General features: G+C 50.0%; 1 protein-coding gene across 3 annotated transcripts in view; it reads left to right on the top strand.

Moving 5' to 3' along the window:
• Positions 1-584: 584 nt before the first annotated feature.
• DNMT3B (DNA methyltransferase 3 beta) overlaps positions 585-26,970 on the top strand; it is a 34,267-nt gene continuing 7,881 nt past the window's right edge. For 2 of the 3 annotated variants that reach the window (XM_065919751.1, XM_065919748.1), the window contains exons 1-16: positions 585-672; positions 12,977-13,157; positions 13,893-13,954; positions 15,416-15,523; positions 16,408-16,533; positions 17,165-17,374; positions 18,359-18,517; positions 20,175-20,282; positions 21,058-21,202; positions 22,769-22,894; positions 23,007-23,051; positions 24,148-24,227; positions 24,530-24,642; positions 25,002-25,185; positions 25,682-25,766; positions 26,666-26,811. In XM_065919751.1, the coding sequence (XP_065775823.1) occupies positions 12,983-13,157; positions 13,893-13,954; positions 15,416-15,523; positions 16,408-16,533; positions 17,165-17,374; positions 18,359-18,517; positions 20,175-20,282; positions 21,058-21,202; positions 22,769-22,894; positions 23,007-23,051; positions 24,148-24,227; positions 24,530-24,642; positions 25,002-25,185; positions 25,682-25,766; positions 26,666-26,811 (1,872 nt within the window). In that variant the 5' untranslated portion in view covers positions 585-672; positions 12,977-12,982. Of the gene's footprint in view, positions 673-12,976; positions 13,158-13,610; positions 13,731-13,892; positions 13,955-15,415; positions 15,524-16,407; positions 16,534-17,164; positions 17,375-18,358; positions 18,518-20,174; positions 20,283-21,057; positions 21,203-22,768; positions 22,895-23,006; positions 23,052-24,147; positions 24,228-24,529; positions 24,643-25,001; positions 25,186-25,681; positions 25,767-26,665; positions 26,812-26,970 lie in introns of those variants that run through there. The other variant, XM_065919749.1, reaches the window with a different exon arrangement.

Here is a 26,970-nt window from a genome sequence, read left to right on the forward strand (position 1 = left end):
GTCCGAGGTCGGGGTGGGGGCCGGGGAAGAGGGGCCCCGGGAGGAGTCTCGAGACTTGGGCGACGTCTGCGGGGTCCCCAAGACGCGCCTGTTATCCGGGTGGAGATTTAACCGACCAGTGAGTGTGTGGGGGTGGGGGGGCCGGGAGGCGGCGCCTGTGGAGGTGGGGCGAAGAGGAGGCCCCGGAGCGATTTCAAATTTCCCTCGTCCCCGCCCCCCGCCCCCCGCGCCCGAGGCCCGGCTCTGAGTGGCTGCGGCAGGGGCGCCCCCGGGCGGGGGCGGGGCGAGTGCCGGGCCGGGGTTACAAGGGGACTCGGCACCGCCCCCTCCCCACCCACTCCAGTTGCCGGGTCCAGCCCGCGCCGCTTCCTCGCAGCAGCCGCACCCCCTCCCTAGTCCGGCTGCCGCTGCCCGCGTGGACGCCCCGAGCGCCCCCCGACGGACGCCACCGGCTCGCAGGCAGGCAGGCAGGCAGGCAGGCAGGCAGGCGAGCGGGCGGCCGCGCCCGGCCGGCAGCGCGGGGGTTAAGTGACCCAAGTAAACGTAGTTCGGCGATCGGCGCCGGAGATTCGCAAGCCGAGCGCTCTGCGCGGCCGCCCGCCGGCCTCCCGCCCGCCTGTCCGAACCCGCGGCTCGACCCGCGGAGCCGCGCCCGAGCCAGGCTCTCGGCAGGTGAGCGCCCCGTGGCCCCCGGGGAGGCTTGCCAGACCGAGGGCTCCGTGGGCTGGTGGGGGAAGGGACCGTGGAGGGGTCCCGGCACCGCAGGGAGGGAATCCCGTTCCGGGACGTCCTGGGGAGGCGGTTCCCGCACGGCTGGAGACCGGGCATGGTTGGGGAGGAGAAGTCCCTGATCTTACTGCGGGGAAATGGGCAATGAGGATAAAATTGGCGACGGCGAAGGCATGTGTCTTACAGGGAGACCAGTGGAAGGGATACTTGCGGTGTTCCGGAGACCCAGAGGAGGAGAGAGGTTCGTCCCCAGGGAGGGCGCCGGGCGGCCTTCCCAGGGTCTAGAGTCGAGGGGAGGAGGTCTCCTACTGGTGAGAAGTGGAGTTAGTAAAGCAGGGGTGTTCTTACCTGGCCTCGGCTACAGAGGGGGTCTACTTGGGAAGGGGGACGGAGCAGAAGAGAGTTCTGCCGAGGAGACGAGCGTCCGTCCTTTACGACTGGGACCTGGGGGTTCAGCCAAGGAACTTCTTTTTTTTCTTTCTGCCTCCCGGGGACAGGGGTGAGGTAGTGGATGGGCGCGGGAGAGCAGGTGGACCGGTATGTGCGGTCTTCCCAGGGGCATGTGCCAGAGGGGCGGGCTCGCGGGGTCCCCCCTTGGGGACCTACGGAGACCGAGGTGCGGCGGGGTTGCGGGGATGCCCTAGGGAGAGGCTGCCTTCACGCTTGTGCACACCTAGCCGGGGAGGAGCCGGCCCGGAGCGGCGTGTCCCTACCCGGCCACGCTGCCTGCCCTGGGGCCTCACTTTCCATTTTTCCCCCTCTTCCAAGAGTCAGGCTGGTCCCACTTGGCAAACTTGCAAACTGAGGCCTGAAAACCTCCAGCGCTACCTCGGTGCCCAGTGAGATTGTTTGCCGCGGGTGGGTAGGTTTTGAGACCCACTGTCAAGACGAGAAAGGAAGTTGGGGAAGAGCCGGCAGAGGTAGCAAGTTAGCAACAGAGTTGCTTGCTCTTGAGCCTGGGTTTTCCTGCTGGAGTCACTCACCTGTGGCAGGGAAGGGCTGCAGGAGTTCTGGGCCCAGGCCGGCTTGTCCACGCCGTCTCCTTCACTCCCAGGCTGAAAGAGGCTGCCTGGGCCCTGATGCTTCCCCGCCCGAACTGAGAGGCGTGTGCATTAAAGAGAATTAAGGACAAGGTTAAGATGTCTGACTTTCTGATTTCTGGATGCTGTGAGTTTTGGCAAACTGGTGGCAGTTGTTTTAGGGAGCCAGATCCCTGCTGGGGCCCCCATTTCCGGGATCCAGGACACTGAACTGCCTCTGTTCTCCACCAGAACTGCTGTGATTTCTTGCACCCCAGCCATTGGAATCCCCAGGTGCAGACTTGGTCTTTCCAGCTTTGAAATGATGCTACCTATTTTATAGGGCTGGCATACAGAAATCCCCCAATAAAGTCTTGCCACTCCTTATCTATCATGTGGGATAAGTAGGCTGCTACCTTTAAGGGGGATGCATATATCTTTGGCATGTGTTTAAGTCTGTCCATGTAAATCTGCGGTCCTCTGTGCCTATGACATTTGTGAAATAGGAACAGGTATTAATATCTCCAAGTTGGGTAAGAAGGAAACCGGTTTACACAATTTCAACTCTAACCCTCTATGTTCCTCAGATGATGTGATAATTCCTATCACGTTAGGCTTGGGTTGGGACTCAATACTTTAGTGCTTGGTATAGCAGATGGTGAATGGTATTGTATTAATTAACCATTAGCCCCTCTTTTTAGGGTGGCCATTAATGAGAATTGGGGAGGATGCAGGCCAACTTTGCCATCCCCTCCTTCCCTCCCTCCCACCAAGGTACTCCTCTCAACTATGGAAGGTTTTCCGAATCATTGTCCTCGATTTGGGAGTTGGAGGAAAGGGTGCCTTTGTTCCTTTTTGAAAGGAGCAGGTTTTTGTCTTATGAGTTGGGGTTATTTTTACACCCCCACCCAAGTTTGGGACCTGCCTTGAGGGTGCAGAACCATGGGAGAGCCTTTCCTTTTCTGTTAGGGAGGAGAAGGCTGAGACAAAGGGGCTGGGGCCTGCTCCATCCTGCTCCTTAAAGCCATAAGCAGTACCTCCAACCCCTGCAAAGTTTGCAGGGAGGGTAGGAGGGTACTTGGGAGCTGCAGGGGGTGCAGGGGAGGAGCCAGGGAGGGGGCTGTGAGAGGCTGCTTCCCCTCCTTTCTTTCCTCCTGCAATGTGGGGTCTGCAACCCAGAGAGGCCTGTCTCCCTTTCTCATACTACAGCTCCAAGCTCCTTGATGGAGGGTTTGGGTGAGTTCTTCCCGGAAAAAATTCCCCGGGACTAACTCCTTTGTCTCAGACCAACTCTCCTGTCTGTTGTCCCTCCAGGCTCAGATACTCTTCCATTTCACCCGAGATGATCCTCGCTAAATCTGAAAGGCTGCTTGGTCTGACACCATGGCAAGGGCCTATACCCCAACCCTTCAGAGGTACAGGCACACTCTTGGAGTTTTAAAATCGTGAATTTAGGGTGATTTTTTTTTTTGCAGTTTCATGGCAGATCAGGGCTGCAGGAGTACCGAATTCTCATGTTGTCAGCACTCTATTTGTAAAGCGATGGCCTATGTTCTCACAGGGTCAAAAATTTGCCGCTGATGGAACTCGAGAGTTGCAGGTACTTCGGCAGCCTGCTGATGAGTGCTTTACAAGCTTTCACATCTGCCACTATCCCAGGACAAGAGTGATCCTCCAAAAGGGAACAAGCCAAGTCCAGGTGTTCTAATGTATCTGGCTGTGGCTAGCGGGAAGTGGCCTCCTAAATGCAGAGGGAGACCACATGTGGGGACCCAGTGCTGATTACTACCTGTATGTGAAGTGAGTGAAGGTATACACACCCCCAGTAGAGTTGGAAGGAGGATGAAATGGAATTCAGCAGCCTTTTAGGACTTAGGCCCTTTTCAAAACAATTGTAAAAAGTCTATTATGTTGTAGGTGATATTAGTCATTGAAATCAACATACTCATGCGGTCTGGGCTGCAGAATCAAATCAGGATTTATATCCAATTCACTACATTTATAAGCTAGTGACCTGAGCCTCAGTTGCTCCATCTGTAAAATGGGGATGCATTGTTGCCCAGTTAAAGGGATGTTGAAGTCAGTTGAGATCCTATTAAAAAGTGCACATAATGAGGATTTGATAAATGTCACATTGTGTAGTCAATACTGAGATGATGGCTAGTGGTCATTATTTACTTGCTGAGAGAAACAGTCCTAGTTAGCATTCCTGAGGAAGTAAGCAAAAAATGAGGAGGATCTGTTTTGTGTAGGGAATTGGAATATTTCATCAGAAGGATTTTCATTGTGTTTGATACAAATGAAAATCAAATTTGCCATCTTCAGATGTAAAGAAAAAACAGATCATGGCCTGTAATCTCACAGTTCAAGGTAATCAATGTTTGGGGGCCTTCTCAATTTCTTCCAGAAGTGGAGAAAGCGTAGAGAGAAGTGGCAGTCCATCCTAAGCAAAAAGACAAGAACCCAGGGAAAGTGCAGTGTGGGGAGGAAAGGCCCTCCACTGGCGAGGTTTCCCAGTGCACTGTGGTCATCTTTGGGGCCAGCTCCCCAAGTGAATGGGAGGACTTTTAGAGAACTACTGGCCTCTGCTCTTTTCCCCGCTCAGCCTGACCAAGTTTTTCTAAATAACTTCACCTGCAGAGGTTTTTCTCGTCTTTCTTTTTTTCTTTTTTTTCTTTTTTCTCTTTTTTAGAGTAACTTTTTCGCCTTCATATATATATTTAAAAAATTTTATTTTTGGTTGTTCTGGGTCCTTGTGTCGGTTTTTCTCTATTGTGAGCGGGTACTCTTCTAGTTGGTGGTGTGGGCTTCTCGTTACAGTGGCTCTAGAGGGTGTGGATTCAGTAGTAGTAGGGCTTCTGACTCAAGCACAGACTCAATAGCTGGGGCACAATGGGCTTAGTTGCCCCGTGGGATCTTCCCAGACCAGGGATTGAACCTGGGTCTCCTGCATTGGCTGCTGAGCCACCAGGGAAGCCCTGCAGAGATTTCTCCATTCAAAGGATGCAGTCTATGAACTGTGCCCCAGGCAAGCTGTTGCCTGTGGTGGTGTTCCCCCTGCCCCCCCCCCCCACAGCCTTTCAGTTTTTTGACACAGGGATCATACTTAGATCTTCTAGAAGAATGGCCTTTAATAGTCTAATTTCATAATTTGTGGGTAGAGCAGTAGTCATTGAGAAATTATGAGCAGGAAATTAAAAATGCATTGTTAAGAATTGATGGGTGGGAGAGGTCCTGGGGAAATGTTCTTAACCAATTAATTTTCTCTCGGGGATAGATGATGCTGACCAGGTGTGTATGAGGAGATGGTATGGGAGGGGAAGGGCTCAGTGTCACTGAGGGCTCCTATCCTAAAGTTGAGGGAATAAATTTTCCTCAGCTATTACACCCCTTGTTTTTTGTACTCTGTACAACTCATTCATCAGATGCAGCCCCTCCTGGCCTGGAGGCGTTTTGGCCATTTGTTCTTAGTTCTGCCTTCTGGTGTCCTCAGCTTTTGTGTTTTGAAGGGTTCTTGTCCTAAGAATTTCATTTGTAATGGTGTCTTCATCTTGTTTTTGGACACATCCTTTATCCCCTTGTCTTAATTTTAGTGTGTAGAGCTCCATCCAATATTTTTTTTTTTTACTGTTTTTGTTTTTCATATTTTAGTTGTGAACTGTATCTCCATATTGAGAAGGATTTAAAACTGGAGGCTTACTGTGGGACATGGACTGGAACTTGTCTCTGGGTCTCCCCAAATCTGAAGGTAGCCCTCTGATATGGGTTTGTCTTGTTCTCCATTCCCTGGAGCAGAGGGATGGTCCAATGCCCTGCCCAGTGCTACAGGTCTGGCACCTAGAAAAGAGACCTGGGAGTTCTCAGTCTGGCATTAATTTTCCCCTCAGTCAGGTCTCTGGTGTTGCAGCCTGGGTGGAGAAATCATAACATACCTATTCTCCATCCTTTCCTGTACTTCCACCTTCTGAGGTTAATGGGGCTTCCTAAGCAGCATTTATTTCCAGTTGCATTTGCTTCCAGTTGCAAATGGGTCTGCTGGGGCCAGAGCCAGGGCCTTCCACTGCCCTTCAGCTCCTGGAGAAGGGATGGTGCCTTCCTGGTGGATGTTCCCAGCGGCCAGCATGGTGCTGGGGCACTTGGCGTCCTGGCTTCGTGAATGTGTGCTGGGTGACACCCAAAGCAGGCCCTGGACAAGCCTGGGTGTCCTGTGGCTGAAGCACTGGAACCGGAGGAGACACTGCAGGTGAGCGGAAGGAAACCTCACCTGGGACACAGGGAGATGTGCAGTGTTAGGCGAGATGCCTGGATGGGCAGCTGCTGTCCTCAGGGATTTTCTTGGTTACCAGGGAGGCAGCATGTACCTGGACAATAGGATATGGACAGTTCTGAGCAAATGTACATAGAGGTATGGGTGAAATTGAGAATTAATGAAACTTTAATGTTGGCAGGCTCGTCCAAGCAGATGTGAGCATTTATTGTAAAGGCATCGTGATTAAAAGAGGTGGCAAGGGCTAAATACCAAAAAGAGAAGGGAAACCAGAAACATCCCATGTATATACGGGAATCATATAGAGGAGGTGGAGTTAGGTCATACCAGTCATTGTATGTCTGACTTTCCTTGTAGAGAAAATTGAGAGTTCTACCTTATACCATGCAAAAAACTTCAGATTGACTAAACTTAGGTGGTCATTTTCAAAAGACATCTTAAAGTTGACTTTTTGATTGTAAAAGTCACATGGGGATATGGTTGTCAGTTCTTCCACAAGCCACCTTCCTGAGAAGTTAAGGAAAAATTGCTGGAGGAGCATGGCTTAATATAAACAGTAACCTATTAAATGCAATTGTATTGTTAGGTGGACTTTTTCGCTTTACATGGTTTCATCTAGCAACAGCTGCCCTATTCTTTGCCTCTCGGTGGTCTCCCCAGTGTGGCTGCATGTAATTTAGACAGTCTCCCATTGATCATTTGTTGGTAGCTTTTACTTAGACAATGAAAGCAATGCCAGTCTTTCCCACAGATTTTGGGAAGAGCTTTGTACTGAGTGGATTCCTAGCAGTAGCATTCCTGTATAACAGGATATGGACACCTGGCACTTGAGGTCATGCTGTCAGATTGCCATCTTCAATACTGAATCAGTATCCCCACACCATTGGTATGTAGATGGGCTGAAGTTTTAGGCAATGGTAGTAGCAAGAGGTGCAGGCTGCTTCGAGGGGCAGAGCTGAGGGAGTGACCTTGAGAATAGCGGTCTCCTTTCTTCCATCCCTGCTGGGAAGAAGGCAGAGGACACTTTGGCTGGATTTTGCCTAGAGGAACAAGGCCACAGGAGTGGGTATAGCAGCTCCCAAATCCTCGGCCTTAGGATGCCCCACGTGGCATTCTGGGTGACCCATGGGTTCCCTGTCTCCATCTGCATGACCTTCCTAGGGCTTCTCAAATAACTTGAAGGCAGAAGGGGCTAGTTGCTTGCAATTTGTTTCCATAGGGTAAGAAGTTTGACTCCAAACTCCAGTTGAAGCTCTCATTTCAGAGGTTTCTGTAAGTTCCTAGGTTTTCCTGTAAATTATCTAGAAGTTTAATGGTATATAATTTTATTGCAGTCTATTGACAAATATCCAGCTGTACCGATGTTTCTCTATTATTTTGCTATTAATGAGCAGTGTTGCAAAGGAACATCTTCATAGACAGCTTTTCTCATACTTGCCCAGACTGACTACTGGGGTCGGTCCTTATGATGATTCTGATAAATATGCCCAGGCCCAACTATTACCATACAATGACAGTGGTGCATGTATCCATGACCCAGAGGCACTGAAAAATTCTCCAAACTTGAGTCATCATGGATGAAGGGATGCATCCCTTTGTGAGTCTAAGCTGGGAAATCTGGCACACAAGACAGTGTAATCTCCAGGTTTTAAGGGTTTGCCATCTGCTTTGGGATCTGTAGCACCAACCACCTAGGGAATTAGATGAGGGCACTTCATTGCCTAGGCTGTATGACTGAGGCTTGAGAAGGACAATGAGGACATTTTCTCCCTGCTTCCCTGTGAACCTGATCCTTTTAATGGAATTGACTGGAGATTCCTGATCAGGCACAGGGACCTGGGACTCTGCACTCGTCCCCAGCCAGGGGGGCAGCTGTTTTTGTCCTCCTTGACTCTGCACTGTCTCCACAGCCTCCCTTCTCTTCATTCGCCTGGGTGAGCTGTCCCTCCCCGGCCTTAAACTTTTTCAACTGTTTAAACTTAAAAACTGTGTGTACTGCATTGTTTTATGATGTCTTTAAGATCTGCCTCCTGAACTAAGGCCTCAGTCTCCATCACGCAGTCACTCTGGGAACCTCATCAAGGAAGCTGCCTATCTGTTTCCTCTGAACTTGATTCCCCATCTGCAGAATGGGGATCATAAGAGTAACTAACTCTTCTGCGGTACATGCTGAGTGCTCTATCTCAGCCATTTTGGGAGACGGGCTAAGAAATACTTGAGCAGTTCAAGGGGAGGAGTCAGGAGTCAATTCCCCTCCCACAGGCTGAGGAGGAGCTTTTTAAATAGGGGAGGTGGGAATGTCTTTCACCCTCTCCCTTTTTTGCTTCACAAATCTCTAAACCCTGGGTGAACAGAGTGGGACAGGGATACCCAGTATCCTCCCCACCGACCTCGCCATCAAGCCCACCATCACACCCTTCCTGCACTGTAAGTTTAATTAATGCAATTAACATTACAGGGTGCCAGGAAATAGTTCTGCTGGTACCAGCCTGGAGGAAATGAATGACATCACTTCTCAGGTTTATAGCTGGGTTGTGGGGAGTCCCTGGGCCGCCTCCTCCCTGAGTCTAATTGGGGGTGCCACCCACCCTTCTGTCTGCCACATTGCATTTGGACACGTCTGACCTGGTTCAGTCAGGACACAAGCATCCTGCACTAATGAGGCAGGGTCTCTTGCAGAGGGAACCTTGCCTGTGAGCCCACCCGGCACCGCTGACTACCCCAAAGTCACGTGCTGGACCCCAGCCTCTGGAAAAGGGTCAGAGTTCACCTGCGTCACGAGGTTGGACCACCACCTCCTGTGAAGGTGAACACTCAGCTGGTGTAAGTCCTTCAGCCATACAGCTCCTAAAGCTCCTGGAACGGATGGTGCATTGTTCACAACTCTTCTCGGGCACAACAGTTGTAGGCACGTGCCCTGGATTGCCTGGGCATGAGTTTGGCACTGCCACTTTGCTGGGTGACTTAATTCATCTGAGCTTGTTGAGAGCAGGTAGATGAGAGGACTTGCCTCGGGTTGGGGTGGGGGTTAAGAGGTGTCAGTTCTGCCTTTAGCAGACAGGAGGGGCCTGGGACGTGCTAACAGCCAAGTGGCAAGTGTCCTGGAGCTGGTGTGTCAGCCCCTCTGGGAAAATCCCTGGGAAAGATGCCACCTCTCAGGGTTGGGATCCCTCTAGATAAAGGAACTGGCTTGTGTTGGGGGCCACATTATCTGGGAAATGCCAATTTTGACTCATTAGAAGCTAAACAACTTCATGAGGGAGATGTATTATCTACCATTACAAACCAATCCCTGGCACTAAGATCTTCTTGTTGCCAAAAGCATGTGGTTAAAATTCACACCTTCTTCCCTGGGAGCATTCTTTTGAGTGAGTACATATTATGTTGCCTAACCTCAGTTTGCTCATCTGTTATACAGGGATAACATTAATGTTATGTAAGGATTAAGTGAATTCATACAGGTAAAGCACAGAAGGGTGCCTGGCATATGGTAGTAATACTGAGAAAAGTGATCAAGATTTGTGGATCTTCGTGAGGGCCAGATGATTACTTATGGAAGGCTTTGCGAGAAGCCTTCCTTGTTTTGACCTGTGGTTTCTGAAATCTGAATGTGTGATGGGGCTTCCAGGTTGAGGGCCTAACAGTAGCACATGCCTGCAACTGTTTGGGTCATGTGTATAATGTGGAGGAGATAAATAATGTGGGTAAAATGTTGAGGAATCAAGCTGGGCATCTTTAAATCTTGCCAGTTCTGGACTCAGGTGTGTGTGTGTTGTAACTAGTGAAGTGAAAGTGAAAGTTGCACAGCCGTGTCCGACTCTACGCGGACTCTAATCCCATGTCCGACTCTAATCCCATGGATTATACAGTCCGTGGAATTCTCCAGGCCAGAATACTGGCATGGGTAGTTGGCTTCCTACTCCAGGAGATCTTCCCAATCCAGGGATTGAACCCAGGTCTCCTGCATTGCAGGTGGATTCTTTACCAGCTGAGCCACCAGGGAAGCCCAAGAATACTGGAGTAGGTAGCCTAGCCCTTCTCCAGCTGATCTTCCCGACCCAGGAATCTAATGTCATTGCAAATTCTGGTTGGTGAAAATTACAGGGAAGGAACTTTTAATGAAATCACATTGAATGATGCCACTGGAAGTAAGAATGTTTTACCTACCTAGCTCACCCCAGGGCACCCAGGTAGTTGGTCTTAGAGCAGGTTGGTTTCCCTCCCTGAATCTTCCTCCAGTCCCTGTGGGTTTGGTTCTAGGGGCAGAATTTTTCCTGACTGTTGAGATCTGGCTTTGGGAAGGAGCTCTGCTCACCTGTCCATCCCTCCAGCAGGCTGGCAGACAAGTTGGCACTGCTGAGGCCCCAGAGAAGCCTGAGGTGGTTAGTCATAGTTAATCATTGTCTGCTCTGGGCTGCAGGCTCCAGATGGGTCTGTCTAGGAGGGAGATTCCTGTTGACCCAGGTGGGGACTGTCTGAGGGAGCTCTGAGCCCCGCATAAGAGGGAAGCCTTGTCCCTAGACTTCAGCCTCTGACCTGCTCCCCTCTCCTGACCGAAGCCCTGTCTTCAGTCTGCCCCTCTCCCCTCCCCAGAGCTCGTGTGGAGCCTCCTGCTGTCTTGCACCCCACCGCCAAGTCTCCCACCCTCTGCCGGGCCATCGAGGTTACTTAGTTCACTGGTTTGGCCTGAGGCAAAACACTGGAAATTAATGATTACTCTGAACTACACTCCAGCAGTTTTCCTGAGATACTGGCCACTTGGACTGACAGGAACTGGCCCTGGGGTCAGACAACCTGTTCTTCCGGGTCAGGGCTTGAGAGTAAAAAAGGGCTAGAGAAGCAGCTAATCAGGCTGGGTCAGGCAGTCCTCCCTTTTTCCTTGGGGCTGGTAAGATTCTTTAATATGAATTGAGTGAAAATACACCAGGAACTGTGAACCTGCACACTCTGGACCACTTGGGTTAGTTAAATGCACTGTATCAGTGTATGCATTTGTGATCCAGGCAGTATTTTTTTTTTTCCTTTTCATTGATCTGCTCAAACTCCAGCCTGCAGAATTTCTGTCAAACCTCGGGCTCCACAGCGAAAGAACTAACCACTGGACTGCCAGGGAATTCCAAGGCAGTGTTTCTTTTTTTTTTATTTTTTTTTTTATTTTTTTTATTTTTTTTTTATTTTTTTTTTTGCAGTGTTTCTTTAACTTGCATATTGATTACCAAGGGATCCTGTGAAAATGTTGATCCGGATTTAGTAGGTGCCTGAGAATTCTGCAGGATGATTCCGTGGTCCCTCTGCCTTGTGGGGAGTATCAAGTTTACTTACCTGGGAGATGGACTGGTTCCCAGGGTGGAATTGAGAATCCATGGTGCTAAGGTGCTTCAGGCATGTCCGACTCTGTGCGACCCCATAGACGGCAGCCCATCAGGCTCCCCAGGCTCTCCCGTCCGTGGGATTCTCCAGGCAAGAATACTGGAGTGGGTTGCCATTTTCTTCTCCAATGCATGAAAATGAAAAGGGAAAGTGAAGTCGCTCAGTCGTGTCTGACTTGTATCGACCCCATGGACTGCAGCCTACCAGGCTCCTCCATCCATGGGATTTTCCAGGCAAGAGGACTGGAGTGGGGTGCCATTGCCAGGACATTGCATATCCACCCGGGGGCGCTGAGAAGTTCATCAGTGAGCCCCACAGCGCCCCCTGGTGGGTGTGCTGGCAGCATCCCCACTGCCGCTCACAGCCCTGTATCCTAGATGACGGTTCTAGAAGGTACCCTGGGAGGCTTGCTTGGGTCATTGGGTACTATGTGGTGAGTCTGTCTCCATGATAGGGAATACAGGCCAGGAGTGCTCAGTGCCCATAGGCAGCTGTTAGCTGGGGAAACTTCACAAGCAGGGTTCCAGGACCAGGAGGCTGTGGCACCAAATACTTCACCTCCATTTGGGGCTTCACCCTTCCTCTTACATGTGAGGTTTTTATTTTTGATGTTGAAGACTGACCAGGTCTGTGGGTCAGTTTACCTGTTCTATAAAATGGGCCCACAATCACATTAAGAGGAATAAATGAGAGCAAGGTGCATGTTCTTGAGGCCAACAGGTTGCAGGCAGTAGGGTCAGGTCAAAGGTCGCACAGCCCTCCAATGCATGCCTGAAGACCTGACTGAAGCTGGTCTTAGCTTAGTGATGATGCTTAGCTTAGCCTAGTGATGATGCACTTACCAGGGTGGGCAGGGGTGGGGAGGCAAAGGCCCAGAGGTGGGGTGGGGTTGGAGCAGATGGGGAACATGTTCCTGGATAACCCGTCCCAGTCCTTCTCCCTGTGTCTCCTCCATCCCTTCCCTTCTTGGGAACTTGGGACTCTGAGCCCCAGCTGGTAAGGGAGGAGGAGAGTGAGCGACAGGCCAGCAGACCAATGGGCCCCCGAGGTTGTGATGGGGCGGGGCTTGTGCTGCCATGGAGAGGAGAGAAGCTGTTCTGTGGGGGAGGAGGGGACGGTGGGAAGAGGACCTGGAGATTGAGGGGAAGGGAGAGAGCAAACAAAGGGGTCAGGAGGGAAAATAATGCACTGACTTCCCGAGGCCCTGCAGAGACTGGGCCAGGGAGAGCGCGCCAGGGGCAGAGGGGACCAAGGCTGGCGGCAGGCAGGCCGGCCTTAGATGGCATTGTTTGAAGTGGCCGGCTAATTGCACAGAGCAGCCTCAGCCTCAGACCACGGCCCAGCCCCCTCCTCTGTCCTGGGTGCTGGCTTCTGAGCCTTCGGGTCGAGTGGCCACATGGAACCAAGTCCCGAGCCTCCGAGTTTGGTGAGGGGGGCAGGCTCTGGGGGGCGGCCTGGGTGGGGTCCTGAGAACCACTGACAGGCCCTCTCTTGGCCTGAGGACTTGGCTACGTTGGCAGAGGTTTGGGGGCACACTACCCCCTTCCACCCTTGCATCTCTGCTACCCTCCTCACTCTGGCCTTCCCACAGGAAACAATGAAGGGAGACACCAGACAACTCAACGGAGAGGAGGACGCCAGCAGGAGGGAAGACTCCATCCTCACCAATGGGGGCTGCAGCGACCAGTCTTCTGACTCCAAGGATGCGCCCTCGCCCCCAATCCTGGAGGCTATCAGCACCCCTGAGATCCGAGGTGGCAGAGGTGGCAGAGGTGGCGTGGCCTGTGGGGAGGAGGGGTGGGGAGGGTGGTTATGGTGGACCACAGCTGGGACACGGCCCCCGAGCAGGCTCAGGGCAGGCTGTGACGACCTGTGCCTCTGGCGACCCCTGCCCAAGCCCCAGGGAAGGGAAGAGCTGCTGCCTGTTCTCCTGAAACCTCCGCTGGGACAGAGTAGGTGACCCCAAGCCAATGAGCCCTTCTGTTCCAGACAAGGGGGTGGACACAGCACAGGTAGACTGGGGTCTTTGACACTTCTGTGGGGGACACCCCTTTCCCCTTGCAGCGTGGCCTGTCATTTTTCTGGGAGGAAATAGAGGCAGCTAGCATCTCAGGCTTGCTGCCAGTCTCCCACCCTCTCTCTCTTCCCCTCCCCTCTGCTGCTCCCAGATCACATCACCTGGGATCCTCCCTGCTGAGATTTTCTGGCCCAGCTGGTTTGGAAACCCCTGTATTGTCTCATCCTGCTGTCAAGTGAACTCTTCAAGTTACGCCTTCCCATAGAACTTTCTAGAGGGTGAAAGTATTCTCTTTCTGCATTGTTCACACAACAGCGAGGAGCCACATGTGAGCACTGGGTTGCTCCTTTAGTAGAATTAGTGGCCACTGATTTGGGCAGCATAGGAAGGAACTGTTCAAGGGCTAGGAGTTAACCCCCGGGGCTGTCAGTGGGTTTAGGGAGACCAGGAGAGCCCCTTCCTCACAACAGACTCTGGTTCTTTCTTCCAGGCCGCAGATCAAGCTCACGACTGTCCAAGAGGGAGGTCTCCAGCCTGCTAAGTTATACTCAGGTACTGGATCTGTGGTCACGTTTCTGGGATTCAGGGGAACTCTATGGTTTGCATATTAAGTAGGGAACCTGAGGCTCACTTAAACTGTTGGCTAGCAAATACTTGCTGAATGAGGAATTTCAACACTGCTAGGTACATAGAAGACTTAGAACAACCTCACTTAGAATGGCATTTGCTGCTGTCACATGCTGAGTTTTTGAAATGAATGTTTTTCTCAATCTGGATGATCAATTGGACTGATAAATTTATACTGTAACAAGATTTTTTTTTATCCCTGAAAGGAATCCAGCTTGCTCATGGTATGTTTTGAATTGGATCTATTTTGGAATTTAACATCTATTCATGGGTAAAATGAATGTATGATTTTATTTCTTATAATACACCTGTGTCTGGTTTGATAGCAAGATTGTGTGGCCCTGTGGCCTCAGGGAATTTTTTTCCTTTTGGAAAGAAGGTGCCTGCCTTACTAGGGGATTTTCAATAATCACTGAAATCTTTTACCAATGTGGCAATGGCAAGGTTTCTACTTGATTACTTTTTTCCAAGTTGTAGCTTTTCCATGTTTTTTCTTTACTTCTGACTCTATTTATGCCTTCTGTTTTCCTATGAATCATATTAGAGTTTTGTTAATTCAGTTAATTTTTTCAAAGGATCGGTATCAGGCATTGGGAACAAAGTTACGGTTGAAAGTTGTAGACAATGAAAACTCTCCCTCGTACGGCTTGTCTTGTCCTCATGGAGGACCACCAGTGGGCACCCAGATAATGCGGATCGGGAGCTGTGGGGACCCGGTAGGGACAGCACTGGAGCAGAGGCTCAGAACAGCTATTCTGATCTCTTGGAACTTCCTCTGTGCCCTGCCTTGCCAAGCATGCATTACTTGATTCTCACTATAACTCTGTTGTGCCATAAGGGAAGAACCACTACTAGTTTTAAAGAGAGGAACGGATCCACTCAATACCTTAGTTGGCAAGGGAAAAGTCAAGTTCTTCACACGCTGGCCAGACATCGGACCACTCCCCACCTCTCTGGCTCTTGTGCTCAGTTTTTGTTGGGTTTGGTGTGCAGCATGGGACGTGTACTTCACCCAGGACTGGTGCCATGTCTTCTTGGTTATTGTATCAGGAAGCATCTTCCTCAAGCCTGTTTCTCCCAGATGCTGTTAATTGTGGAAACTGACCAGGTCTCCCTGCTGGGCATAGCAAGTTAGTCTAACCATGAAATCATGATTTTTGAATTCAGGAGAAACCCCAGTGGAATTAGAAAACCAAAGAAAAGGTGTCAATGCAAAGGGCATCGTGAAGCCTTTTGTGCCCATACCTATAAAATCTTTTGAACAAAATGAGGTTGCAGATCTTTAAAGTCACTCAGACCAGTATTGCTTTCAATATGATTGATTCTTCGTTTTTAAACTATTTCGGTTATACGACACCTAAAATTCACAATTTTTCACTTATAAAGGACCTGACGGGTGATGGAGATGGCGAGGGAGAAGATGGGGATGGCTCCGACACTCCAGTGATGCCAAAGCTCTTCCGGGAAACCAGGACTCGGTCTGAAAGCCCAGCTGTAAGTGTCTACCCCTGAGCTGAGGCACTTCAAACACACATGCCTGCATTGAAAGCCTTGTCTAGGATCTCCCTGAGGAACTTTGAACAAATGTTCTGAAATTGGAAAATGACAGCAAATGCATTAATTATGATGGTGATGGTTTTCACATGGCAGTTCTCTACCTTTCTGGGGAGTATTCTAAGAAGTGCCCAGGCGTATAGTTTACAGGTGGATGACTGTGGTGCAGTTACCTTTGGGACCAAGTTGCTTTTGTAGGTGGATTCTATGACTAAAAAGTCTGGAAATGGGAAGGCAGTTATTGCTCATGGTCACCCGCCTGCTGTTAGAAAGCAGACTGACACTTGGTGACCACGGCATGTGCCATTGATAATCTTATCCAGCACATGATGTATCGTCCTGTTTTTACAGATGACAGAAAATGCCAGTAGTTTACCCATGGTTAAGCTTTAACTCTTGTGTGCAGGATTTGAACACGGTCTGCAACACTCAGGTTCATGCCATTTTGAGAAGAAAGCCTAAGGGAGTGCTCATCTGTCTTGAAGAATGCAACAATTGTAATAATACTTGCAGAAAATAAGTCTTTGACTGGGAATAAATGTGGATTTTATTTGTCAGTTCAATTTGCAGGTGCCAGTTTCAGCTGTACCAGGCCAAGTGGGACCTGCTGTGGATTGTCAGGCAGCCCTGCCAGCCACGCTGCCCCCTTATTCCACTTACTAGGGTGTTCAGGGGTGGGAAGTGAACAGACCAGAGCGACTCAACCACCGCCTTCACTCCTGGTAGCCTGAGGCGGCCTCTCAAGTCTAGTCCTCTGGGCCCACGGGCTGAGCCCCCAGCCTCCATTCACCAAAGGCCTTGTGCTTATCCGCTCTTGCTTCCAGGTCCGAACCCGAAATAACAGCAGTACCTCCAGCCGGGAGAGGCACAGGCCCTCCCTACGTTCCACCCGAGGCCGGCAGGGCCGCAACCACGTGGACGAGTCCCCCGTGGAGTTCTCAACTACCAGGGTTGGTTCCCCGGATGCTCAGATCCCTAGCTCCTGCCCAGTCTCTTAACTGGAAACTCTGCCCCTCTCACCATGCCAAGTGGCTACTATATATATAACTGCTTCCTTTCTTCACACTCCTCTCCCTTTCAGGTTCCTGCCTTTCCTTTCTCTCCTGGGAGCTGGCTAAGCTCTTCCTAAGCCTGATGACTTCTCTCCTGGCCTAATCCCTAGACGGAACCCTGGTGGGAAGTGCAAGGATTTCCTGTGGACTAGGTCCTTACACTTCCTCAGAATAAGCTCAAACCACTGATTTCAGAACTGTCTTGTCTCCCTAGTATCTTCAGTGACTCTTCTAGAGCCAACCCCATGGGTACCAGCAACTCTCAACTCCTACGGCAAGGCTAGGCACCAGGACGCCCTCTCTGGGCATCACTTGTTATCCTGTCTTGGTCCTTAATTCTGTCCTTGTTCTTCCGGAAGTTGTTTCTCTCCCCACCTAAGGGACACGTACTTGTTCATGGAAAACTATCCCTGTTGGTCTCTGTTCCATGAACTTATGTCTTCACTCTGCTACACTTCTGCTGGCGCCTCTGTCTCTGGTCGCCGCCTCGGTCTGCTGTGGCCCATGCTACGCGTCCTTATGTTCACAGTCCCTGAGGCGACGGACAGGATCCTCTGCAGGCACGCCGTGGCCATCCCCTGCCAGCCCCTACCTCACCATCGACCTGACAGACGAGGATGTGGTTCCGCAGAGCAGCAGTACACCCTACACGCGCCTGGCCCGGGACAGCCAGCAGGAGAGCATGGAGACCTCGCAGGTGGACGCAGAGGGCAGAGATGCAGACAGCACCGAGTATCAGGTACTACTGGGAAGGGCTGAGTACGGCGAAAAGTTATCCAGAGGTGACTTACGGCTTGTCACTTTCATCACAATAATTGATTCATTCTCCAAGTGTGTCTTCCATGTGTTGAGTGACCCTTCCTGTATCCTTATCTTGACATTAACTCAGGCACCAGATTAGTTTGCCTCCTAATTTTTTCTGAACATTACATCTTTGTGCTTAGAAATGTATATGCATAGATAATTCATAATTCTATTCATCATGTATATGTGTGTGTGTATATATATATATATAAACAGTTTTTGATTGGCTTCTTTTCCTTAGGAACTGAAGTTACCTCACTTTCATATCTAATCCATTGAGTTTTGTTCATCATCAACCAGTTGAGCTTGTTGGCTTCACTCAGTCTTTGCTATATATGTATTTCCCTATGTATGTACACATACCATATAGAAATCTATCTGTTTTCTGAGTACATGACTTCAGAGTAGATCTTATACGTTTTAATAGCTTGCATGATTCCATGGGCATCTCCCCTTTTTTTGTTGTAGCAAGTATTTTATGTGCAAAATGTTTCTTTTTGCATTTTAATGACTTGTACTATCCCGTTTGATGGCCTTTGGGAATATCCAGGATTTTTGCTCAATTCTTCTGTGAGTTTTCAGGTTTTTTTTAGTTTGCAGCTTAACATGTTTCCCAGATACAAAGTCAGATGTTACAGGTGACATACTGTAGGTCCAGTCTGTAAAAACCCATGTTTTTGTCATGCAACAAAACCTGCCCATCCTCTGCTCCTTATTTTCAGGCACTTCTGAGTTCTCAACCAGGAAGTGTTGGAGGGGGTAGGGAATTTCCTGAGGAACTCTGCCTGCACTTGCAGGAAGCCCTGTGCTGGACTCTTAAGGCAATTGCCGTCAGGGTCAGTGGAACAGGGAAGGTTTTTCCTCAGTCTAGCCAATCTGTCTCATTGTGATTTTGTTCATGTGGTTTTTCTTCTTGCAGGATGGGAAAGAGTTTGGAATAGGAGATCTTGTATGGGGGAAGATCAAGGGTTTCTCCTGGTGGCCTGCCATGGTGGTGTCCTGGAAGGCCACCTCCAAGCGGCAGGCAATGGCTGGTATGCGGTGGGTCCAGTGGTTTGGTGATGGCAAGTTCTCTGAGGTGAGTCCAGGGTGAGATGGACCTTACTTAACGGGCTGATGGACAGAGCCAGGGTTTCCTTCACTTACTTTCACAGTTGTCCTTTAACATAACAGCCTGCACTCTGTGATGGATGTGGCTCAGTGACTCCGTCTGTCCAGAGGCTCACATCTGCTCAGAGCTCTGATCATTGACAAATTGGCCTCTGGTTTGTTTCTCTGCGGCAGTCACCAGTATAGGTTCTGAGGGGCAAGGGTGGCCACTTGGGAAAATACTCTCAAAGTATCCCATTTGAGAAGCCTGAAAGAGATAGGAAGGGGGTGTCTGACTCATATATCCCTGGGGACCAGGGCATCCCTGGATGGGCTTAGAGATGAATCCAGAGTTGCTTGGTGACAGTTATGGGAAAGTCCTTTGGAGATTTCAGCGTTTCTTGATTATTGATATTAGCCATTTAAAGCTTATTTTTCTTACTGAGAATCTATGTTGGGGATGAATCAGGTTGATTTGATTCTTCCACCTTTGAAGACATCTTCTTAGACTCCAGGTTTTGATTAAAATGCAATGAACAATACTCTTCCTGTGCTGTTGTCTTTAGCTCATCCCTCAGGTGTGTCCAGAGGGTTAGGTGAGGAACAAGTTCGCAGGTTGGCAGGGATGGAGGCAGATCTGGGAATGAAGGACCAGCTAGTAAGTTGAGACTCTGGTTTTCTCATTGGATCTTTCCCATTAGCAACATTGTTCTCAAAGGGTAACAATAGTATGTATGACCTGAAGTCTCCCTGATAGGGAGAGTTCACATGTAGAAGTCCTCCCTGGCCAGCAGGGGGAGCCAAAGGACAAATATCTGGGGCCTGTGCGCCCCCTGAAGCGTCTAATTGTAAGAATGTGGGCAATGACTTGTGAAATGAAATGAAAAGAAACATGGAAAGTTTGTAATTTCTTTGGCGAGTGAGACATAAAATGTGCTTAGCACAACCGCATCTGATTCTAGTAAGATGCTGTTGTCTTAGCATTACAGGATGATTGCAGTATGGGGCCTGCTTAGGCTGTAGGCTGTATTGAAACAGTTTGGCCTTGCGGTGGCACCTGCATTTCCATGCACAGCTGTTGAACCCCAGTTTCTTTTCATCAGTGGTGATGACACCCCTATGGGTGACCAGACTTAGAAATGTAAATAGAGGTGATCACGAGTGCCAGCACTGGGGAGAATGAGCTCTGAAACCTGAATGCCCAGTTTCATCTCATCATTGGCAACCTGAATGGTTCATGCATGACCTGGGGACGTGGGAATGAGACTTCTAGATCATTAACCCCAGTGGAATTCATGTATCAACAAATCATAATTACTAAAAAGAGCTTAACTCTGTGCCAGGTACTATTTTCTAATCCCATCCCTTAGCTCAATTAATAAATGGCTGAAATAAATAGTAAATAGTAATCATAGCTATTTGTCATGCTTAGGAAGGAGGTAAACACATGTGCCAAACCCTTTGAAAGTTGGAGCATCCATGGCAAATAGTAAAACTGATCTTCAAGGGGGCCACACCAGGGACTATTTAGGTCATTTGCTCTTAAAATATCTGTAAACTTGATCCCCAGAGATAAACTCAAGAGAAACCCAGGGCACCCCAGATACGTGCTGTGGGTAGACGTTGATGACAACTTTCTCTTCTAGATTCCAGCAGATAAGTTGGTGGCATTGGGATTGTTCAGCCAGCACTTTAACCTGGCGACCTTCAATAAGCTGGTCTCTTACAGGAAGGCCATGTACCATGCTCTGGAGGTAACTTGGCAGTGGGTGGCTGGTCTGGCCCCAAGAATGGGATTAAAGCAAGAAACATACAGAAAGCCAACTCAATCCACAGTGTGGCCAAGAATGACTTGGAGGGGACCTGGGCAGCCAAGGGGGAGGAGGTTAAAAGACAGCGGTCTAGTGGGCTATGCTGAGAAGGGAAGGGGTTTGAGACTGTCCATAATTTCCCAGCGCTGCCCCTGTGTCCCACTGGTGTCTGTCTGATATCAGCATTAGTGAGCAAGCTTTTTCAGAGCTTGTGGTTCAAAAGGCCAAGACTATGCAGCTGCTGAGGTCAGCTGCTTCCTCCCTTTGTCCGTGGGACCCGTCAGGCTCTGCCTTTCCTCTACCTTCACTTGGATTTGCAGTCATCAGAGTCATCTGTCCAGCATGGGTGAGACCAAGCACTAGGCTTAATTAGACACCATTAAGGCTTCACCTCCACACCTTCATTAATAACTTGGAGCTTTCTCAGAGACCATGAGCCAACGCTGACTGATACTTCTCCTGTAGCGAAGAGTGGCCCAGCTAACTCTGAGCTGACCATCCAGTTCTCTACAGGGAAGAGATCATGTTTGGTGCCTCTGCGGGGACACTGTCCCTGCTCCTCCCTCCCTGTCACATACCACAGCTCAGGACAGCTGTCTGACTATGAAAGGGCCCAGAGTGAAGGGGAATGAGGCCCCAGCAAGGGGAGGCCTGGGTGGGGCAAGCCAGGCAAATACCCACCCCTCCTATTTATCAGATTCTATCTCTATCTCGGCAGAAAGCCAGAATCCGGGCTGGCAAGACATTCACCAGCAGCCCTGGAGACTCACTGGAGGATCAGCTGAAGCCCATGTTGGAGTGGGCCCATGGAGGCTTTAAGCCCACCGGGGTTGAGGGTCTCAAACCCACCAAGCAGCAACCAGGTAAGAGTGAGTCCTTGTGGCGCACCCCTGCCACTGCTGGTGAGAGCACCCTCGGGCGGTGCAGTCATGCCTGCTGCCTCTCACCTCACCCCGGCTTTCCAGCAGTCAGATATCTCTGGCTGGCTAGTTAGTTTTTTCCCCCCAAACAACCCAACATTTCTAGTTTCACTGGCCACTTTTCCTGCTAAACAGTCAAGTACAAATAACAAATAAAGATTGAATCTGTTCTGAAAGCTTCAGTAAACAGACTCAAGGTGGAATGTTCACTATCACCTTATTTTATTTTTTTTAAGGGGAAAAAATTAAGCTCTGCATATTGGAGAAAACTAAACACCCCAAATCTAGGTCACCTCCCTTTAGGAAGGGGCACCATCTATCCTCATGTTGACCAATATCGCAGTGCCTCCATATTTAGACAGCTACTTTCCTGTTGTCGCTCCAGAAATCCAGGATATGTCTTCTCATCCTTCCATTTAACGCAGTGTTCTCTGTTCTGTTTTGTCCCTCCCCCCCCAAAAAGTGGTTAATAAGTCGAAGGTTCGTCGTACAGGCAGTAGGAACTTAGAAGCCAGGAAACACGGTATTCCTTCACCATCTTTTGACTATGCACTCTTTTCTCTGCACTTTCTTTCAATCTGTTTGCACATAAAGTACTCCGAAAATAATCAAATCTGTTTAAAAAGTCACCCTGAACTCTTTACCTCCCCCTTCACTCCAACCCTCACAACTGCCTTCCAGGTGACTATGGTTGGGTGTGCACCTCCTTCCAGCTCTTTCTATACACTGGTTGGATTCCTGCTTTCCCTTCATTTTTCAATATTTATTTTATAAGCACTGTTAAATGTCATTTTTTCACTGAAGTGTCCTTATGATATTAATGGCTGTGTAATTTTCTCTCCTAGGGACAGAGTCAAATTAAACCATGTCCCTTAATAGATTATGCTGTGTAGATTGAATAAAAAATAGAATTTATAGAAATAAAACTAGTAGCCACCTCAAAAAGCTTAAAGTGAAATTAATATTGATCATACACTTAATCTGTTTCCAGCATTTAGTATAAAAAATCAGTCTATTTTCCATAACTTATTAAGTGTCTTAGAACATCTCAATTGGTTCACTTGAGTTTTCATTACAAACAGTTGATCTGTGTTTTCACCAATGTTCAACTTGTTCCAAATGGACTAGTTAATGGAATCTATCAAAAATTTTAAAATTTGCATCAGAATTCAATTAAAACCCAGTCCCTCAGCCACACTGGTGAAATTGCCAGTTTTCGGTAGCTACCTGTGGCTTTCAGCTTATTAGAGATCTTGGGCAGAGTCGGTTACATCTGTAGACTGAGCTGTTTTTATTTCCCTTGTGCTGGATCTAGAGGAGGTATTTTGCACCTATAGCTGCTTAAGGTCCTGTACATTGGTTAGGCACGTGAGTTTCAGATAACTCATCCAAGTTGTCCATAGAGGGGCCATGTGACACCCAGCGGGTCACAGCCGGGTGCAGCTAGCACATTTGCTCCCAGCACCTCCTCCCGCCCAGCCACGACTGCATTCTCCTCACCTTTCACAGAGAATAAGACGCGGAGACGCACAGCTGATGACTCAGCCACCTCTGACTACTGCCCCCCACCCAAGCGCCTCAAGACAAATTGTTATAACAACGGCAAAGACCGAGCAGAGGAGGACCAGAGTAGAGGTGACTGTGGGGCGGGAGGCTGGGGGTCCATCCAACCTCAGTTGGTTGTGGGCAGGTCGGGAGGAACAGCCCGCACAAGGCTCTCTGACCTTACCTTGTCTTTTCTTAACAGAACAAATGGCTTCGGATGTTGCCAGCAACAAAGGCAATCTGGAAGGTAACGCCCTCTCCCTTGCTGGCTTCCCTTCCTCAGTGCTGCTCCCAGCTAGTGCTCCCGTGCTGCTGGTCTGCCCTGCCCTGCAGAAGTTAACCCTGAGCCTTGACCTTGGGGTGAGGTGTAGACACCTACCTTACTCAGGTGCTACTTAGAGTGAGTTGCCCGATTTTCACAGAGGATGATTCACGAAGGATGTTTGGGGACAGGAAGGAAATGACACTTGGGCCAGGAGAGGCACAAACCTGAAACCACAATCTGTGGCCTCTTGAGCCCCCTGTATAAGCACTGCAACTGGCTCAGAGGTGGAAGACTGTCATTCTCAAACCAGCTCTGGTTCCTTTGCCCTGGCTGGGAACCCAGTATACTTCTAATGGATCTCGGAATGTGTGAGGAAGGCTATCTGTTGCATCCTCAGCCCCCATGTCCTTTAGTCAACATATGAAATGGTTAGTCACTTCAGGGTCAGAAAACCACAGTTGCTGACCCAGGGAGTCCACGTTTGGAGCAGACCCTGACAATCCTTAGGACGCAGACCCATGATCTTCCCTAGCCCTCAAGACTCCTTCAGCTATCTGTCTGCTTCCTGGACTGGCGTGGGGTGAGGATGCTTGGTATTTGATAGGCCTGGCCCACTTGGTCAGATCTGTAAGACCCGCTGATGGGACAGGAGGCAGGAAAGCCTAATAGGAAAAGGACCCTGGCTCTTGAAATCACAGATTATAGGCTGTGTGTAAGATTGGTCACAGTCAAGTCCTATCCTAGGACAATGGGCAAATTGGCATGACCACAAATTGAAGTCCCAGTCTGTGAAGATTTTCATACCAGACTCTCCAAGCATATGCCTCTGCTGGTGCAGCTACTTGTTCTTTGCCCCCCAGCACACCTAGGTACCCCCCCCCCCCACCCCCGCCCCCTGCGTCTTCCTTCTGGGCCGATCCTTTGCCTGTCTTGTCAGACCTTCTGCTTGGAGCTGTTGATTTAGCCCTCTCCATGTGGGATCAAGGATGGTTCCAGAGACAAATCATTGCATAATCCTAGCATGGAGTAAAGCGCAGTGAGACCCAAGGCTTTAGCAGCGACCTTGTCTTTCTTACAGATAGCTGTTTGTCCTGTGGTAGGAAAAACCCCGTGTCCTTCCATCCTCTCTTTGAGGGTGGGCTCTGCCAGACATGCCGGGTAAGTCCAATCCCCACCCTGAACTTGCCTGCCCCTTGCCTGCTCTGTGACTTCCCACACTTACTCAGGAAAAGCCTCCCGAGTGTAGGCAGCAGGAAAGGTTCTAGGGGAGCTGATCTCCCTACCCTTCCCTCCCAGGGGTGCTGGCCTGCAGACCTGGCCAGTTGTCCCTGTAAAGAGCACCAAGCCGCCAGGTCACCAAGCCACTGTTGTGTGGCTGCGTCCGAGGGCAGACGAGCCAGCCAGGCTTGGCTGGCTGTCCCCAGTTTCCGATTTCACAGGTGTTTCTCTCTGGCTGCCAGGACCGCTTCCTTGAGCTCTTCTACATGTACGATGATGACGGCTACCAGTCCTACTGTACCGTGTGCTGCGAGGGCCGCGAGCTACTCCTATGTAGCAACACTAGCTGCTGCCGGTGAGCCACAGAGCTCCCCCACTGGGATCCAGGCCTGGGGACCAGCGCCTCGCTAACCTGGAGCCAGGACCCGGAGGCAGGATTATTCTGTGGGGTCCTGTCCTTGAAGTGCTTGTGCATCCCAACAGTAGAACTAGGATGTAGGGACAGGCTTGGCATGACTCTGCATCAACCCCAGAGCTCAGCCAATTCTGGGGATGGCATGGGTCCCCAAGAAGGACACAGGCCTTCCTGCCCATGGGGAGGGCAGTTAGGGGCCTGAGAAGGTTTCAGCCAGCACGAGCCATCTCCACGGGGAGGGTGGGTTTGCAGGAGAGCCATCGGATGACAGGCACCCTCGTCCCCGCTGCCTGGCACAGGTGCTTCTGTGTGGAGTGTCTGGAGGTGCTGGTGGGCGCGGGCACAGCGGCGGAGGCCAAGCTGCAGGAGCCCTGGAGTTGCTACATGTGTCTCCCGCAGCGTTGCCATGGCGTCCTGCGGCGCCGCAAGGACTGGAGTGTGCGTCTGCAGGCCTTCTTCACCAGCGACCCTGGGCTCGAATACGTAAGCCTGGCGTCCGCCCCAGTCTGTCAAACAAAGCTCCGCTGTCCAAAGGAGCATCTGAGAGCTCAGGCTGGAGACCTGGCTAATGGTCCCGGGTACAGTTCCCAGGCGGCTCTGGGGTTCATCCCTCCAGAGGCGGCTCTGGGGTTCATCCCTTGGCTTGGGTTTTCAAGGGCCTGCTGAAGAAATAAGATGGAATCGACCCAGTCTTAGTTTTAGTAGAACTGCAGCGGGGAGGGAAGCCTCAGACTTACTCTCAGGTCTGGCAGAAAGTGGCTTTTCCTGGGCTGCATGCTGTGGCTCATGGAGGATCACATGTCTGGAGCAGTGTCAAAGTCTCCATGCCCTAAGGGTAGAAGGGTCATCTGTGCTGAAGCTCCTCAGGGCATCCCAGCTCAGAAAGGTTAAAACACATGGCCTGTAGCCCTGCAGAAAGGCCAGCCCCACCTCCGCATCTCCACCTCTATGACCTCTGTTTTTTTTATTAACCTGGCAGGAAGCCCCCAAGTTATACCCTGCGATTCCTGCAAACCGAAGGCGGCCTATTCGAGTCTTGTCACTGTTTGATGGAATTGCAACAGGTGAGTTTAGAGTTCACCTAGAGGTGTTTACCTGCTTCAGATATCTGATTTCAGTGTTAGGAAAGACTCCTGGGATTACCCATTGGTCACCTGTTCTGAGAAATCCATTGGTTCCTTGTTTCTCTCCTTGAACCTCTCTATCATTTCACCCAACTGGTCCTCCTTTAAAGGCATGGATTTTATTTTTTATTATGTTTAAGGAATCTTGGGAAGTTATTTTCTGTTTCATATCATAGATATATTGGAGATTAATTCTGAACTCATCTCCCAGTATCTTGAGTCTTGATACCTTCCCATTTCCCCCAGGTTTCCCATGTGTAGAATTAGCATAGCCAACATGTGTTGCCTCTGGGGGCTTTGCCTGATACATTTCTCAGAAGTGCCGTATAATATATTGTTAGGAAGATTTCCCTTTTACCAGAGTAGGAAGCAGTGGGAATCAGTTGCTGTGCATCTAGCATCACTTGTATCAATATGTACTTTTGTTCACCAGTGGCCCCCTGCCTAAAATACTGACAGCGTTAAAAGACTCCCAGGTCTTCACCAGTGGCTTGTTTTCCCCTCCGTTTGGGGAAAATAGGTTCTAAAGACCTATTTGTGTTTGTACAATGGCTTATTCCCACTATAGCTCGCCAGATTTGAGGCTTTGCCTTGCATTTGGCTATGCGCCAGTCACTTTTAGTACATAACTGCCAGTGGACACAGCAGAGGGTCTGGGGAGCCCAGTTTCATTGCTGTCAGCACGGGTTCCCTTGAGGACTGCCATGATCTTTCTGTCTCTGGTCTGCGTTCTGAAGATTGTCTGGAGATGGCTTCCAGACAATCACTGGAAGGTTGGGCCCTGGGCAGGACAATCCTGACTCATTTTCTCTCCCCCTTGACAACCCCCCACGCAATAGGGTACTTGGTCCTCAAAGAACTTGGCATCAAAGTGGAGAAATACGTGGCCTCTGAAGTGTGTGAAGAGTCCATTGCCGTTGGCACCGTTAAGCATGAGGGCAACATCAAATATGTGAATGACGTCAGGAACATCACAAAGAAAAATGTGAGGGAAAGACCCCGTTCCTCTTCTCCCTGAACCCCACACATCCTTCCAACCAACTGGTCACCGCCTACCTGCCCAGGGTTGTGGCAGAAGAGCAGCTTTGGTTACAACTTGAAAATCCTTCAGATGTAAATCAATCTCAGAGAAGCCTGAGCTTTT

This window comes from Muntiacus reevesi, chromosome 2 (assembly GCF_963930625.1).
Source record: "Muntiacus reevesi chromosome 2, mMunRee1.1, whole genome shotgun sequence".
In the NCBI taxonomy this organism is placed as follows: Eukaryota; Metazoa; Chordata; class Mammalia; order Artiodactyla; family Cervidae; genus Muntiacus; species Muntiacus reevesi.